This window comes from Vipera berus (assembly GCF_964194415.1).
Source record: "Vipera berus genome assembly, chromosome: Z".
Classification (NCBI taxonomy): Eukaryota; Metazoa; Chordata; class Lepidosauria; order Squamata; family Viperidae; genus Vipera; species Vipera berus.
The window spans coordinates 132,244,084-132,258,731 of NC_138205.1; the positions used below are offsets into that span (position 1 = coordinate 132,244,084).

At 47.2% G+C, this 14,648-nt stretch overlaps 1 protein-coding gene across 1 annotated transcript in view; it reads left to right on the forward strand.

Moving 5' to 3' along the window:
* The first annotated feature begins 228 nt into the window (after positions 1–228).
* The window catches only part of LOC308678061 (uncharacterized protein), a 36,755-nt gene continuing 22,335 nt past the window's right edge, over positions 229–14,648 (forward strand). Inside the window, exons 1-5 of the mRNA XM_081344888.1 lie at positions 229–294; positions 2,375–2,507; positions 3,523–6,716; positions 6,959–7,013; positions 11,579–11,971. Coding sequence (XP_081201014.1) covers positions 2,411–2,507; positions 3,523–6,716; positions 6,959–7,013; positions 11,579–11,646 — 3,414 coding nt within the window. The 5' untranslated portion in view covers positions 229–294; positions 2,375–2,410 and the 3' untranslated portion in view covers positions 11,647–11,971. The remainder of the gene's footprint in view (positions 295–2,374; positions 2,508–3,522; positions 6,717–6,958; positions 7,014–11,578; positions 11,972–14,648) is intronic.

Genomic DNA, 14,648 nt, shown 5'->3' on the forward strand with positions numbered 1-14,648 from the left:
CCCTCCCGGAGGCTGTGAAAGTCTGGATGGGGTGTTTGCGTCCCTAGGTCTGGAGGGGGGGGGGAGAGGAGGAGAGGTCTTTCCACCAGGAGCCTCCATCCCTCCCCCCCCTTTCTGAAGACGGAGAAGTGGTCAGGCAGAATCTGGAGCTCCCTTCCCCCCCTCCCCGTTTCCTGTTGAGTGAAAGCGAAAGTGGAAGTTAGTGAGAAGGAAGATTCTTCCGGGAGAAGCTTTCTAGCCCAGTGTGTATTCAGCCTGTAGGCAGCAGAGGAAGAGGAAGATAAGGGGACCCAGGTATGTGAGAGGGAGAGGCAGAGAGAGAGAGGGCCAGGGGGAGGGAGGGAGAAGGCCAACTTCTCTGGAGTCGGGGGGGGGGGGAAAGAGTTTTGTGCTGTCAAGCTCTCAACCAATGCTTGCAAGCTCCTGTGGCCCTAAAGATCACCAGCTTGGCAAGCACCTGAATTCTGATCCTGCCACCAGGAGAGAGGAGGCAACCGGGCTGCCCATTCCCCCCTCTCCCAGTTCTAAACCGAGCGATTAGGAGTTCCCTTCCTCTTTCTGCAGATAAACGTTTTAGCTGTGAAGCCTCTGTGGCTTGTTGCGAGGGCTTGCCGTAGTCTTGACACTTCCCCAAAGCCTCCCTCAAGGGACTTTGCAAAGTTGGGGGTTGGCAGATCTCCCCCTGTTGACTTAGAGCTGAGAGCAGAGCCTTGTGGTGGGACTGCGCAGAGGAAACAGCCTGCAATTTTCCGAGAGGGCTGAGAATTGGCTACTTGGTATAGGAGTGGTATAGGCCAGGGGTAGGCAACCTTGGCTCTTTTATGACTCATGGACTTCAGCTCCCAGAATTCCTGAGTCAGCATAGCTGACTTGAGTTGAAGTCCATGAGTCATAAAGGAGCCGAGGTTGCCTACCCCTGGTATAGGCTAAAGCAGGGGGATGGACTAGAAGACCTCCAGGGTCCTTTCCAACTCTGTTCTTCAGAAGAAGAGCACTGTGGGGTCCTTGGTTCTTATTTCTTGCAGACGTTTCATTATCCAAACTAGGTTACTTCATCGGTGCTAGTGGGGAGGGGCGTTTGCTGTCAGTTTATATTCTGGGGGCTTGCCCTGTCAGTATTGGTGGTGGGGTGTGTGTGAAACTCTGGAAAATTGAAATACGTACAATAAGAACCCAAATCCAAAAATAATCAGTGCTGAGTTGCTGGTGAGCATAACAATGAACAAATACAGATAAACCTATATTTCACCAGCGGTGCTGTGTGTATAGGATGTGGATTTTGTCCTCCGATGAATGCGTGCCGCGGATTAGCTGGATTCTCCCTGGTGCGTCTGCTTCCTTCCCAATGGTAAAGGAAATGGAGTCTGGCTTCCCAGGATGCCCTTGTTTTTTGGAATGAGGGATGCTGGGAAGATTTTAAAAAGAGAGAAACAACCTGGAGTTGCGGAGAAACTTCTTACCAGTGAGGACAATTAGCCTGTGGAACAGCTTGCCACCAGAAATTGTGGGCGCTCCGTCAGCGGAGGTTTTTAAGAAGAGACTGAACAGTCTGTAAGGACCCACTTCAACCAACCACCCAAGAAAGCAGAACTCATGAAACAGGCATTGTCTCAAAATGAAACTTTTGTTAGGGGTTAGTGACAGTAGGAAAGTCAAAGCGAGATCTGGGGAAAATCCCACTCAAGGAGTATAACTAAAGTGTCATCCTTCCTCCTCCCCCCAGAGTCTTACTGGCCATTTGAATTCTAGCCAATCCACAGGTGTCTTGATGCTTTGGGAACTGGCCTGGTTGGTACGTTGGGCATCTCAAGCTCTTCCTCGCTTTCCTTAAGCTCCATCCTCATTCCTTCTCCGGGATGAAGAGGGAAGGGCCAGAACTAGAGTATAGTGAAAAGCAAACAGAATGGCAGGCCCCCCCAAAGAAAGGTGAAATGAAATAAATGCAAAGTGGTGTAGGTTCTGGGGACCTGACATAGTCACTTGTCTGAAACGGGACAGGTTCTCCTGCCCACCACTCACGCAAGTCAAACTGCACATGCACACGTGCTGGCCCACCACTTGTGTAGTCCGGTTCTGAATGGGCCACAGTCTGGTAGTGGGCCGCAGCCCAGGGGTTGGGCACCCCTGTTACAGATGATTGCTGTTTTTATTTCTAGAGAAACAGATAAAGGTACAGGATAAAGGGATCCCCTTCCCCAGACTGTTCACAGGATTTGGCAGTATGATCTAGGAAGCCCACCCCCGATTTTTGGAATGGGTTTCTGATATTGGAGGGGGTGGGGACGGACATGTAGAAAAGGGGGGTTCAGGAAGGGGTGTGTCCGGAGTCAGCAGTCAGTCTCTGCCTTTTCCGGATGGTTCTTCTCTCTTGCAGGGCACCAGAAGTGCCAGCGACACGCAGGAGCCCAGCATGGCCCTGGCCGACGACATCATTGACATTCCAGCCCTCGGCCGCCCCTTCCAGCTAGGGATGCTGTACGACTGCCGCAAGGATGCCGTGATCCCAGGTAGGAGCCAGAGGAGAGGCGGAGGGGTGGGCATCCCCTGCGGGACCTCTCGACGGAGGGCTTTGGGCACTGCCAGTTAATGCACAGGCTCAGCCTGTGGTCACTTCGGGACTCAGCTTCTTGACCTACAGCTTGTTGGAAGCATCTAGTGGGAAGGGAATGCGTATCCAATTCTTGGCCAGGCACACAAAAGGTTTCCTTGCACCAAACATAGTTACTGAAATGAATTGTAAAATGATTTAAAAAGGACTTAAGATCCCAGCCAAGGTGGCAATGTATTCATCCTAACTTTCTGGTGCTGGTGCTTTCCCGGAGGGCAGGTCCGAACACAAAAGATACCTCTGAACCCCTGATGAAAACCATGGTTTCTCCAGGGAGTTGGAGATCTGTCTTGAAAGCAGTAGGTACACAGACATTCCCATTCCTCTCTACTCAGTTTGGAATTTTGCAATATTTTGCAAAACGGGGTGGTGGTGGTTTCTTTGGTGATGGCTGGACAGAGCAAGTGAGGTCACTCTCCAGGAAAAATGATGTCTCTATTGTCCCTATTGTCTCTATTGTCTGGGACGCGGTGGCTCAGTGGGTTAGTACACTGAGCTTGTCGATCGGAAGGTTGGCAGTTTGGCGGGTTGAATCCTGAGTGCCGTGTAACAGAGTGAGCGCCTGTTACTCGTCCCAGCTTCTGCCAACCTAGCAGTTCGAAAGCATGTAAAAATGCAAGTAGAAAAATAGGGACCGCTACGGTGGGAAGGTAACAGCGCTCCGTGCGCCTTTGGCGCCTAGTCATGCCGGTCACATGACCACGGAGACGTCCTTGAACAAGCGCTGGCTCTTCGGCTTTGAAACGGAGATGAGCACCGGCCCCTAGAGTCAGAAACGACTAGCACGCATGTGCAGGGGAACCTTTACCTTTTACCTTTATTGTCCCAACACTCTGGAGCTTCTCTATCCAGTTCCAAGTGTTTCAGAGGTCTTGTTTCAGATTTACCTACTTGTCTTCTCCCGGTCCATGCAGGCGTCACCCTTTGGGACTACAGCTCTCTGCAGAAGGACCTGACCATCAAGCCTCAGCCCAAGACGGAATCAGAAATCATTGTGTCTGACACCATTGATGACAAGGCCTCCGCCCTGGACATCTCAGCAAACCTCAAGGCCAGCTTCCTTGTGGGGCTGGTTGAAGTGGGAGGGTCAGCCAAGTATCTTCATGACACCAAGAAGTCCAAGCAACAAGCCAGAGTCACCGTTCAGTACAAAACCACCACCAGGTATGAGCAGCTGACCATGAGCCATCTAGGAAGCCAGAATGTCTCTCACCGAGAAGTCTTTGAGCATGGCATGGCCACCCATGTGGTCACGGCCATCCTCTATGGAGCCCAGGCTTTCTTCGTCTTTGACCGAGAGGTTTCTTCAACAGAGAAGATAAAAAATGTAGAAGGAAGTCTCCAGGCTACACTCACGAAGGGAATATCTGTCGGAGGAGGAGCAGAGGTCAAATACAACAAGGAGGAGAAAGAGAATGCTCTGAAGTTCAGGTGCAAGTTCCATGGAGATTTTTCTCTGGAGAAAAATCCAGTGACTTTCGAAGATGCAATTAAAGTTTACGAAGCTTTACCGAAAATGTTAGGGGAAGATGGGGAGAAGGCTGTTCCTGTGCGGGTCTGGCTGTACCCGCTGACCAAACTGGACACCAGAGCAGCTAAAATGGTCCGTGAGATCAGATTAGCATTGATTTTTGATGCTGAGAAGATCTTAGAGGAACTCAACGAAATCCAGATGCAAAGCAACGATCTAGCCAACAATCCCATTGTTGAGACCTTCCCTGAGATCAAGAAGAAGATCCAACGGTTCAAGGATCTTTGCAAGCAACACAAGCAGACTTTCCAGAAACAGCTTGCCAGAGTGTTGCCTTCCATCCGGGGAGGAGGACAGGAGGAAGGGACACTGGTGGACATCTTAACATCTGTGAACCAGTCGCCCTTCAACACCCAAAGACTCAGTGAATATGTAGACACCAAAAAGAGAGAAATTAACATTGTCAAATCTTATCTGACTATTCTAAGTGAAATACAAGTTATCACTTCCCAGAACAAGATGGAAGAAATATTTCTTGACCCTCAAACTTTATATATGGTCTCTTTTATATTCACTTCTTTACATGAAGAGGAGCCATTTCTCTTGAGCTTACAGGACAGGCTTCAGGAGCAATTCTTGCAAGAACCAGCTAAGTCCACAAGGTCCACTCCTGGGGTGAAGAAAGGTATGGCCTGGTTTGAGGACCAGGAGAGGACCCAGAATGCTCGCCAAGTTGCCAAATCCATGCAAGACTTTTTCAGTATCAACCAATCAAATGAGAAGGTCCGCTTTGTTGTGGCCTCACTCCCAGATGTGGACACCCCGGTAGCCTCCATTTACCTTTATGAAGATGGAAAGCTGGTCAGCAAGAACTTTGAGTTGCTCTCAAAACCTCTCCCTTTGCAGATTACTGAACTGAGACACGACAGCATTCAACTGAAGTTTCAGCCCACTGAATATGGAAAGGCTGCCATCTCCAGCTATTTGGTAGAGTACAAGATTGCAGGGCAAGAGGACTGGAAGAGCGTGAGGACAGAGGATGCCGGGGAGTTGTTCCTGCTGAAAGATCTGTGTCCAAACACAGAGTACCTACTCCAGTATGCTGCTTGTTGCAAGGTAGGCCGTGGTAAAAGCAGTGACCTGAGCCCACCCATAAAGACTCTTCCCATTAGCCCTCCTGAGAAATTATTCAAGGTCACCTCGGCATCTTCTGTCATCTCTGTGGCTTGGATGTGTCCCAGCATCGTTGCCTTAGGAGTTGTGATCAAAGAGTACAAGGTGGAGTACAGAATGGTGGAGGCTGGAGTTGGGAAGGACCAGTGGACTGGAAAAAGGAGCAGGAGAAAAGGAGTGTTTTGTTCCATTGAAGGTCTCAAGCCCCAGACGGCGTATAGAATACGGGTGTCAGCTGTGTGTGATAATGGATCTCTGAGTGTCCCCAGCGAGGAGGTGGAGATCTCCACCACACTGGAGGAAGAAGATGCAGGCAACACAGCCCACCAGTTCATTCAGATAAGCTCCCCTGTGGGGGGCAGCCATCCGTTAATGTTTTCCCTTCCTCTGACGATAGACCTCTCAGATGCCTCCTGTCTCATGTTTCACTTTGGGAAGAAGAACCCAGATGTGCTGAACAAAGTGATCCTGGTGGTGGGAGGAGCACAGTATGAGAAAAACACTCTGATCAAAGGGATGATCAATTATATCCTGGGTGTCCAATGGGAAGATAATTTCAGATTCAAATTCCTTCAGGAAAGTCCTCCTAGAAGCAAAGCTGGAAGCAGCAGGTCTGAAATCATAGTCTACAAGGTGCACCATCAAAAGGGTTTTCAAATTCCCTATTCTCTCACAATAATTAACACTCGAGATTTTGGAAACGTACGAATGAAAGAGAAGCAGGTGAAGCAGCTTCTCCAACAGTTTTGCTCCTTCGCAGAGAACACAGGGCAGTTGGATGCCATCTGCTTTGTGACTCAGGTTTCCTGTGGGTATTCATGGGTAATCCAGAAATGCATCTTTAATTCCATCCTTTCCATGTTAGGAAAAGACATAGCGGGTAACGTCCAACTCCTGGTCACCTTTCAAGATGATTTGAAGCCACCTGTCTTGGAGGCTGTCAAGGAGGCTGACCTGCAGCGTCCTCGAAGCGAGATGGGAATCCCTATGCACTTCCTAGCAAACCATTTAGCTCTCCTTTATTGCAAAGAAAATGAAGGAAACTATAAGGCTGCTGAGGAATTGTTCTGGAGAAAAAGCGCCGAGAGCATGAAGGATTTCTTTGATTCGTTAATGATTCTGGAAGAGAAAAGTTTAACCTCGACCGAGGAGGTCCTCACCGAGCCTCAGGAGCTGGAAGCTGCTCTTAGAAGTCCTCCCTGTCCTAAGATTGAGCAAGTTCAACCAAACCTTGTCCAGATCACGACTGATCCATTGGCCGATGGATCGGCTTCGGTCTCCCGGTACCTGGTGGAATTTCAGATTACAGGCAAGGAGGAGTGGCAAAAACTCCCCACAGAAAATTCTAAGGAGGTCCGAGAAGATGTGCAGCTAAGTATCCGATGTGCTGCTGGGACGGAAGAAGAGTTCAGTCAGTGGAGCGAGGAGATCACTTGCATCTGTCCTATGAAGACACCAGACACGGTAAATTGAGGTCTTCTTTGGTCTATTCTCGAGGAGGAGGAGGAGAGATCTAGGGGGTCCCCTGAAGCTCTCTGAGCTTTGTGGATTTCTTGCAGATGTTTTATGACCCAACTAGATAACATCATCAGTGTTAACAGAGGAGGAGGAGGAGAAAGAGGGCGGCCTTTGGCTAATCAGGAGACAACCGAAGCCAACTCGAGAGTCCCCAGCCTTCTTTTTGTGACCCTGTTTTTCTTCTTCAGGAGGCTTATTTTCAAGGACTGGCACAGACCGAAGGTGGACAATGTAATAATTGGGGTAAGATTGATTATTTCAATCACTTATAAAACATTTACCGGCCACTTTGGGGTCCACAGGGCTCGATTTTCGATTCATACCTTCTTTTCGGAAAAGCCGAGATTCAGACACTCATGTGGAAACAGAAATTGCTTGGTGTCAGGGAATGGCGCAGCCAGTGACTCCAAATGGAGTCAGAGACGCTGACGCAAACTTGTAGTTTTATATAAATAAATATGTTTCACATCTTTGTTTACAGCAGACAAGATAGTCAGGCCAACCAGCGCATCATGAGACAAGTCTTTAGGTAAATCACGCACAGGGCAGACAGAAGAAAAAAGGCGGGGGAAAAGGGGAACTCCACCCCCCACCGCAACCAATCACAGCACAGATTGCCTCATGCAGGAGCCAGCCCTCTCCGACTCTCCAACTGTGTGTTTCGGGCCTCCTTCCCGGCTGGCTAAGAGTCATCAGAGAACGTGGAGGTCTTCTGCACATGCTCAGAAGAGCCATGTTTTTTAATCAGATGTAAAGCAATGACTAAGTCAACAATTCTATTTTGTTGTGCAGTTGGAAACTGCACAACAAACTCACCATGGCCATCTTTCCACGGCCACCTCTGGCAGGTCAACTTGCTGTGGTACAGCTCGCCATGGGACAATTCAATAATTCAATTTAATTCCTTAAAATAATTAAAAGATTAAGTTTTACTTTTGTCATTCTGTCCCTCCTTTGGCATCCTTTCTTTAAGGATTCTATTACACCATTTCTCCCCCCAATATTATGTAACTCTTGTCCCGTGTTGAGATGGCCGCAGGCAGCAAGAATTTTGTAAAGAGGATCTATGATGAGGCAATCAAGATGATCAAATAGAAAAGAAACTATATCGATGCGGTTATTATTTGCAGAAACATGAGCAAAATGTCTATATTTCATTGTCATTTATTCAATTAATAAGAACTGTATTAATTTAAGGCTGGCAAAAGAGAATATTATTGGAAGAAGAGAAAATCAAGCAAAGCCATAATGTGGACTATTTGTTAGCTGCGAAGTCGTGTCCGACCCATCGCGACCCTATGGACAATGTTCCTCCAGGCCTTCCTGTCTTCTACCATCTTCTGGAGTCCATTTAAGCTCACGCCTACTGCTTCAGTGACTCCATCCAGCCACCTCATTCTCTGTCGTCCCCTTCTTCTCTTGCCCTCAATCTTTCCCAGCATTAGGCTCTTCTCCAGTGAGTCCTTCCTTCTCATTAGGTGGCCAAAGTATTTGAGTTTTAGCTTCAGGATCTGGCCTTCTAAAGAGCAGTCAGGGTTGATCTCCTCTAGGACTGACCGGTTTGATCGCCTTGCAGTCCAAGGGACTCGCAGGAGTCTTCTCCAGCACCATAGCTCAAAGGCCTCAATTCTTTGGCGCTCGGCCTTTCTTATGGTCCAACTTTCACTGCCATACATTGCAACTGGGAAGACCATAGCCTTGACTATACGCACTTTTGTTGACAGGGTGATGTCTCTGCTTTTTAGTGTGCTGTCTAGATTTGTCATGGCTTTCCTCCCGAGGAGCAAGCGTCTTTTAATTTCTTGGCTACAGTCTCCATCTGCAGTGATCTTGGAGCCCAGGAAAATAAAATCTGTCACTACCTCCATTTCTTCCCCATCTATTTGCCAGGAATTGAGAGGGCCGGATGCCATGATCTTCGTTTTCTTAATGTTTAGTTTCAACCCAACTTTTGCACTCTCCTTCTTCACCCGCAACAAGAGGCTCTTTAGTTCTTCTTCACTTTCTGCCATTAGAGTGGTATCATCTGCATATCTTAGGTTGTTGATATTTCTTCCGGCAATCTTAATTCCAATTTTTGATTCATCTAGCCCTGCCTTTCTCATGATGTGCTCTGCATATAAGTTAAATAGGCAGGGCGACAGTATACAGCCTTGCCGGACTCCTTTCCCAATTTTGAACCACTCAGTGGTTCCGTGTCCAGTTCTCACTGTTGCTTCTTGGCCCACATATAGGTTTCTCAAGAGACAAATAAGATGGTCTGGTACGCCCATCTCTTTAAGAACTTGCCACAGTTTGTTATGATCCACACAATCAAAGGCTTTAGCATAATCAATGAAGCAGAAGTAGATGTTTTTCTGGAACTCTCTAGCTTTCTCCATGATCCAGCGTATGTTGGCAATTTGATCTCTGGTTCCTCTGCCTCTTCGAAATCCTGCCTGTACTTCTGGTAGTTCTCGATCCACATACTGCTGGAGTCTAGCTTGTAGGATTTTAAGCATAACTTTACTAGCATGAGAAATGAGTGCAATGGTGCGATAGTTTGAACATTCTTTGGTACTGCCTTTCTTTGGAATTGGAATGTAAACTGATCTTTTCCAATCCTGTGGCCACTGTTGAGTTTTCCAAATTTGCTGGCAAATTGTTTGTAACACTTTTACTGCATCGTCTTTTAAGATTTTGAATACCTCAGCTGGAATACTGTCACCTCCACTAGCCTTGCTGTTGCTCAGCTTTTCTAAGGCCCACTTCACTTCACATTCTAGGATGTCTGGGTCGAGGTCAGTGACCACCTCATCTTGATTATCAGGGACGTTAAGCTCGTTCTTGTATAGTTCTTCTGTGTAATTTTTCCATCTCTTCTTAATCTCTTCTGCCTCTGTTAGGTCCCTGCTATTTTGGCCCTTTATCATGCCCATTTTTTCATGAAACATTCCCTTCATCTCTCCAATTTTCTTGAAGAGATCTCTGGTCCTCCCTATTCTATTGTTTTATTTCTTCGCACTGTTCATTTAAGAAAGCATTCTTATCTCTTCTAGCTATTCTCTGGAATTCTGCATTCAATTGGGCGTATCTTTCTTTTTCTCCCTTGCCTTTCGCTTCCCTCCTTTCCTCAGCTATTTGCAAAGCTTCCTCAGACAGCCATTTTGCTTTCTTGCATTTCTTTTTCTTTGGGATGGTTTTAGTTGCTACCTCTTGTACAATGTTGCGAACCTCTGTCCATAGTTCTTCAGGCACTCTGTCTATCAGACCTAATTCCTTAAATCTATTTCACTTCTACTGTATATTCAACAGGGATGTGATTTAATTCATACCTGAGTGGCGTAGTGCTTTTCCCTACTTTCTTCAGTTCAAGCCTAAACTTTGCAAGGAGAAGCTCATGGTCTGAGCCACAGTCAGCTCCTGGTCTTGTTTTCACTTACTGTATAGAGCTTCTCCATCTTTGGCTGCAGAGCACATAGTCAATCTGACTTCTGTGTTGACCGTCTGGTGATGTCCATGTGTAGAGTCGTCTCTTGGGTTGTTGGAAAAGAGTGTTTGCTATGACCATCGTATTCTCTTGACAAAATTCTATCAGCCTGTGCCCTGCTTCATTTTGTACTCCAAGGCCAAACTTGCCTGTTATTCCGGTTATCTTTTGGCTTCCTACTTTAGCATTCCAATCCCCCATGACGATAAGGACATCATTTTTGGTGTTAGTTCTATAAGGTGCTGTAGGGCTTCATAGAACCAGTCAATTTCATCCTCTTCAGCACCGGTGGTTGGGGCATAGACTTGGACTACTGTGATATTGAATGGTTTGCCTTGGATTCGAACTGAGATCATTCTGTCATTTTGAGGATTGTATCCCAGTATTGCTTTTCCTACTCTTTTATTGACGATGAAGGCTACTCCATTTCTTCTGAGGGATTCTTGCCCGCAGTAGTATACCTGATGGTCATCTGAATTAAATTCACCCATTCCTGTCCATTTTAGTTTGCTGATACCTAAGATGTCGATGTTCAGTCTTGTCATCTTTTGTTTGACCATGTCCAGCTTTCCTTGATTCATGGATCTTACATTCCAGGTGTGAGAAATGTACATGTTGTAATTTTCCAATTCTGTTAAAGGAATAGGCATACAGAGGCACTTAAGATACATTTAGGAAAGGACATATAATAAGATGAAGAAATAGAGTAATATATATACTGACTTAAAGGATAACTTTTAGAATAGTGCACACTATTGTAGAATAACATATAGCTTATGAATTCATTTTATATAAGGCTTATTCTTTATAAAAACTGCTTAGAGTTAGTATTTTAAAGTATAACTAAGAACCAAAGTGCAGCCATGTTTAACCAAAGCATGAACTCTGTTACACACATAGCTTCTAGATACAAAGCAGGCATTCTTATAGAAAAACAAGGGAAGACATAAATCTTTTATAATTGCAATGATCCAGCTTGGGTAACAGTTCACCTTGTAGATAAGGCTATACCCCAAGTTAGCAGGATGTTACAGAAAAGGGAGTGAAGATAAGATAGAAACAAAAGGGCATTTGATCTAATAATTGGAGGGTTTGGTAATTGTAATGGTTGCTAGGCGGTTGGAAAGCATGTGACCAGGTGGGCCTATCAACTGGACTCACTTTGGAAGGATGTGGCGTGATGTACAGGACAGGGTATAAAAACCTATGCAAAAATTGTTTCAGGTGTAGACTCTGGGATTTGCCATTACAAGAGTTCCACCGCTTTTGCAAAAGCTTTCATAAAACTTGTTTTGTTTTCCAACATCCTTGGAGTTGAATTTTTTTATTCCTCACACAGGTTCCTATGGAGAAAAAATCTTTACAGCATCGGACTTTCCTCTCATCACCAGACACATCCACACCTGAGCGTCCTTTCGGCTTTGGCCCAGTCGCTTCATTCTTTCTGGCGCTACTAGTACTAGCCCTCTGCTCTTCCCCAGTAGCATTTTGGACGCCTTCCAACCTGAGGGGCTCATCTTTCAGCGTCATATCATTTTGCCTTTTGGTACTGTCCGTAAGGTTTTCATGGCAAAGATACTGGAGTGGGTTGCCATTTCCTTCTCCAGTGGATCACATTTTGTCAGAACTCTGCTATGACCTGTCCGTCTTGGGTGGCCCTGCACGGCATAGCTCATAGCTTCATTGAATTACGCAAGCCCCTTCGCCATGACAAGGCAGTAATCCATGAAGGGTACATAAATATATTTAACATTAAAACTTACTTTTGCCATCGAGAAAAAAAACAAAATAGTCAGGATCAGAGGAAAATCCTGAGGTAAAATTAAACAAATTGCACAGCAGCTGCCCAAATGAAATCAGAGAGACTAACACACACCTGTAGTGTTTTATATATGTATATAAGTAATATTTAACATTCAAACGTACAAGGCTTTGTCATAATCCAGAAAGAAAAAACACAATACAGCCAAGTACCCAGGAAACCTCTGAGGTAAATTAAACAGCAGGCAGAAGACAGAGAAGAAAAAAGGCGGGAAGAAAGGGAAACGCCCCCTTTCCACTTTAAGGCAACCAATCACAGTGCAGATCGCCTCCTCCATGAGCAGACAAGACAGTCAAGAACACAGGAAGATCCTGAGGTAAATTAAACAGGCAGAAGAGAGAGAGGGGGGGGGAAACGGGGAGGGAAACGCCCCCTTTATACTTGCGGCAACCAATCACAGCGCAGAGCTCTTCCTGCAGCAGCAGACCAGAGTGTCAGGATGATCCTGAGGTAAATGAAACCGCAGGCCGAACCCAGCGAAGAAAAAAAAAGGCGGGAAAAAAGGGTAACGCCCCCTTTGTACTGGCCCCGACGTCTTCCTCCCAACGATGGGAGCTTGGCCAGAAGAAGAAGAGCTATTTAACTCTGGGACATGGATGGATGAGCAAGAGGGAGGGAGGGAGGGAGAGGGCAGGGCTTCTGAGCGTGATGGCTGGGGAATTCTGGGAGCTGAAGTCCAGCCCCTTTCAAATCGCCAAAGATGAGAAACGGATGGATTGGAAAAAAATGGTGGGACAGATGGATGGGCGCGTGGTGGGTGGGTGGATAGATGGATTGGAAAGAGGGAGGGAGAGAAAGAGAGCAGGGCTTCTCAGCGTGATGGCTGGGGAATTCTGGGAGCTGAGGTCCGCCCATTTTCAAGTGGCAAAGGATGAGGAACACCTGGATGGACGGCGGAATGACGGATGGGTGGATGCATGGATGGAGAGGGAGGGAATGCGTGGATGCACGGAGTGAGACAGACCAGAGCTTCTCAACATACTGAATGGGGCATGCTGGGAGTTGAAGTCCACCCACTTCCAAGTTGCTCAGCTTGAGAAACTCCGTCCAGGAGGCTGTGAAAGTCTGGATGGGGTGTTTGCTTCCCTAAGTCCCTCCCTCCCCTCTCCTTTCTGAAGACGGAGAAGTGGTCAGGTAGAATCTGGAGCTCCCTTCCCCCCCTCCCCGTTTCCTGTTGAGTGAAAGCGAAAGTGGAAGTGAGTGAGAAGGAAGATTCTTCCGGGAGAAGCTTTCTAGTCCAGTGTGTATTCAGCCTGTAGGCAGCAGAGGAAGGTAAGGGGACCCAGGTATGTGAGAGGGAGGGGCAGAGAGAGAGAGAGAGGGCCAGGGGGAGGGAGGGAGAAGGCCAACTTCTCTGGAGTGGGGGGGGAAAAGAGTTTTGTGCTGTCAAGCTCTCAGCCAATGCTTGTGAGCTCCTGTGGCCCTAAAGATCACCAACTTGCCAAGCACCTGAATTCTGATCCTGCCACCAGGAGAGAGGAGGCAACCGGGCTGCCCATTCCCCCCTCTCCCAGTTCTAAACCGAGCGATTAGGAGTTCCCTTCCTCTTTCTGCAGATAAACGTTTTAGCTGTGAAGCCTCTGTGGCTTGTTGCGAGGGCTTGCCGTAGTCTTGACACTTCCCCAAAGCCTCCCTCAAGGGACTTTGCAAAGTTGGGGGTTGGCAGATCTCCCCCTGTTGACTTAGAGGTGAGAGCAGAGCCTTGCGGTGGGACTGCGCAGAGGAAACAACCTGCAATTTTCCGAGAGGGCTGAGAATTGGCTACTTGGTATAGGAATGGTATAGGCCAGGGGTAGGCAACCTTGGCTCTTTTATGACTCATGGACTTCAGCTCCCAGAATTCCTGAGTCAGCATAGCTGACTGAGTTGAAGTCCATGAGTCATAAAAGAGCCGAGGTTGCCTACCCCTGGTATAGGCTAAAGCAGGGGGATGGACTAGAAGACCTCCAGGGTCCCTTCCAACTCTGTTCTTCAGAAGAGCACTGTGGGGTCCTTGGTCCTTATTTCTTGCAGATGTTTCATTACCCAAACTAGGTTAGTCGGTGCTAGTGGGGAGGGGCGTTTGCTGTCAGTTTATATTCTGGGGGCTTGCCCTGTCAGTATTGGGGGTGGGGGTGGGGGTGTCTCAGAGGTCCGATGGTTGGCCTGTTTACTGTCGGCTTTTTGGCAGCCCCTTGATTGCGGTATTGTTTACTTCTTGATTGTCAGTCTGAGGTTAATCTTGGAGTTGATCGATGCTCATCGGGGCGCTGATCGCCGGTGGGGAGATGTTTTTGGTCTTTTGCTTCCCATTTTGGCCCGTTGTCTCTTCTGCATAGTGTGTAGATATTGTTTAAGTCTCTTGATGGCCAAATGATCAGAGAGCCAGGCTTCTAGCTGGGTGTCCTTGCTACACGTTACTTTATGTGCAGCTCGACACGCAGCTGAACCCTCCAATAAAGCAGACCCTGTGCGTAGATCTGAATGCTTCATTGAAAGAACAGGATGGGTGAAACTCTGGAAAATTGAAATACGTACAATAAGAACCCAAATCCCAAAATAATCAGTGCTGAGTTGCTGGTGAGCATAACAATGAACAAATACAGAT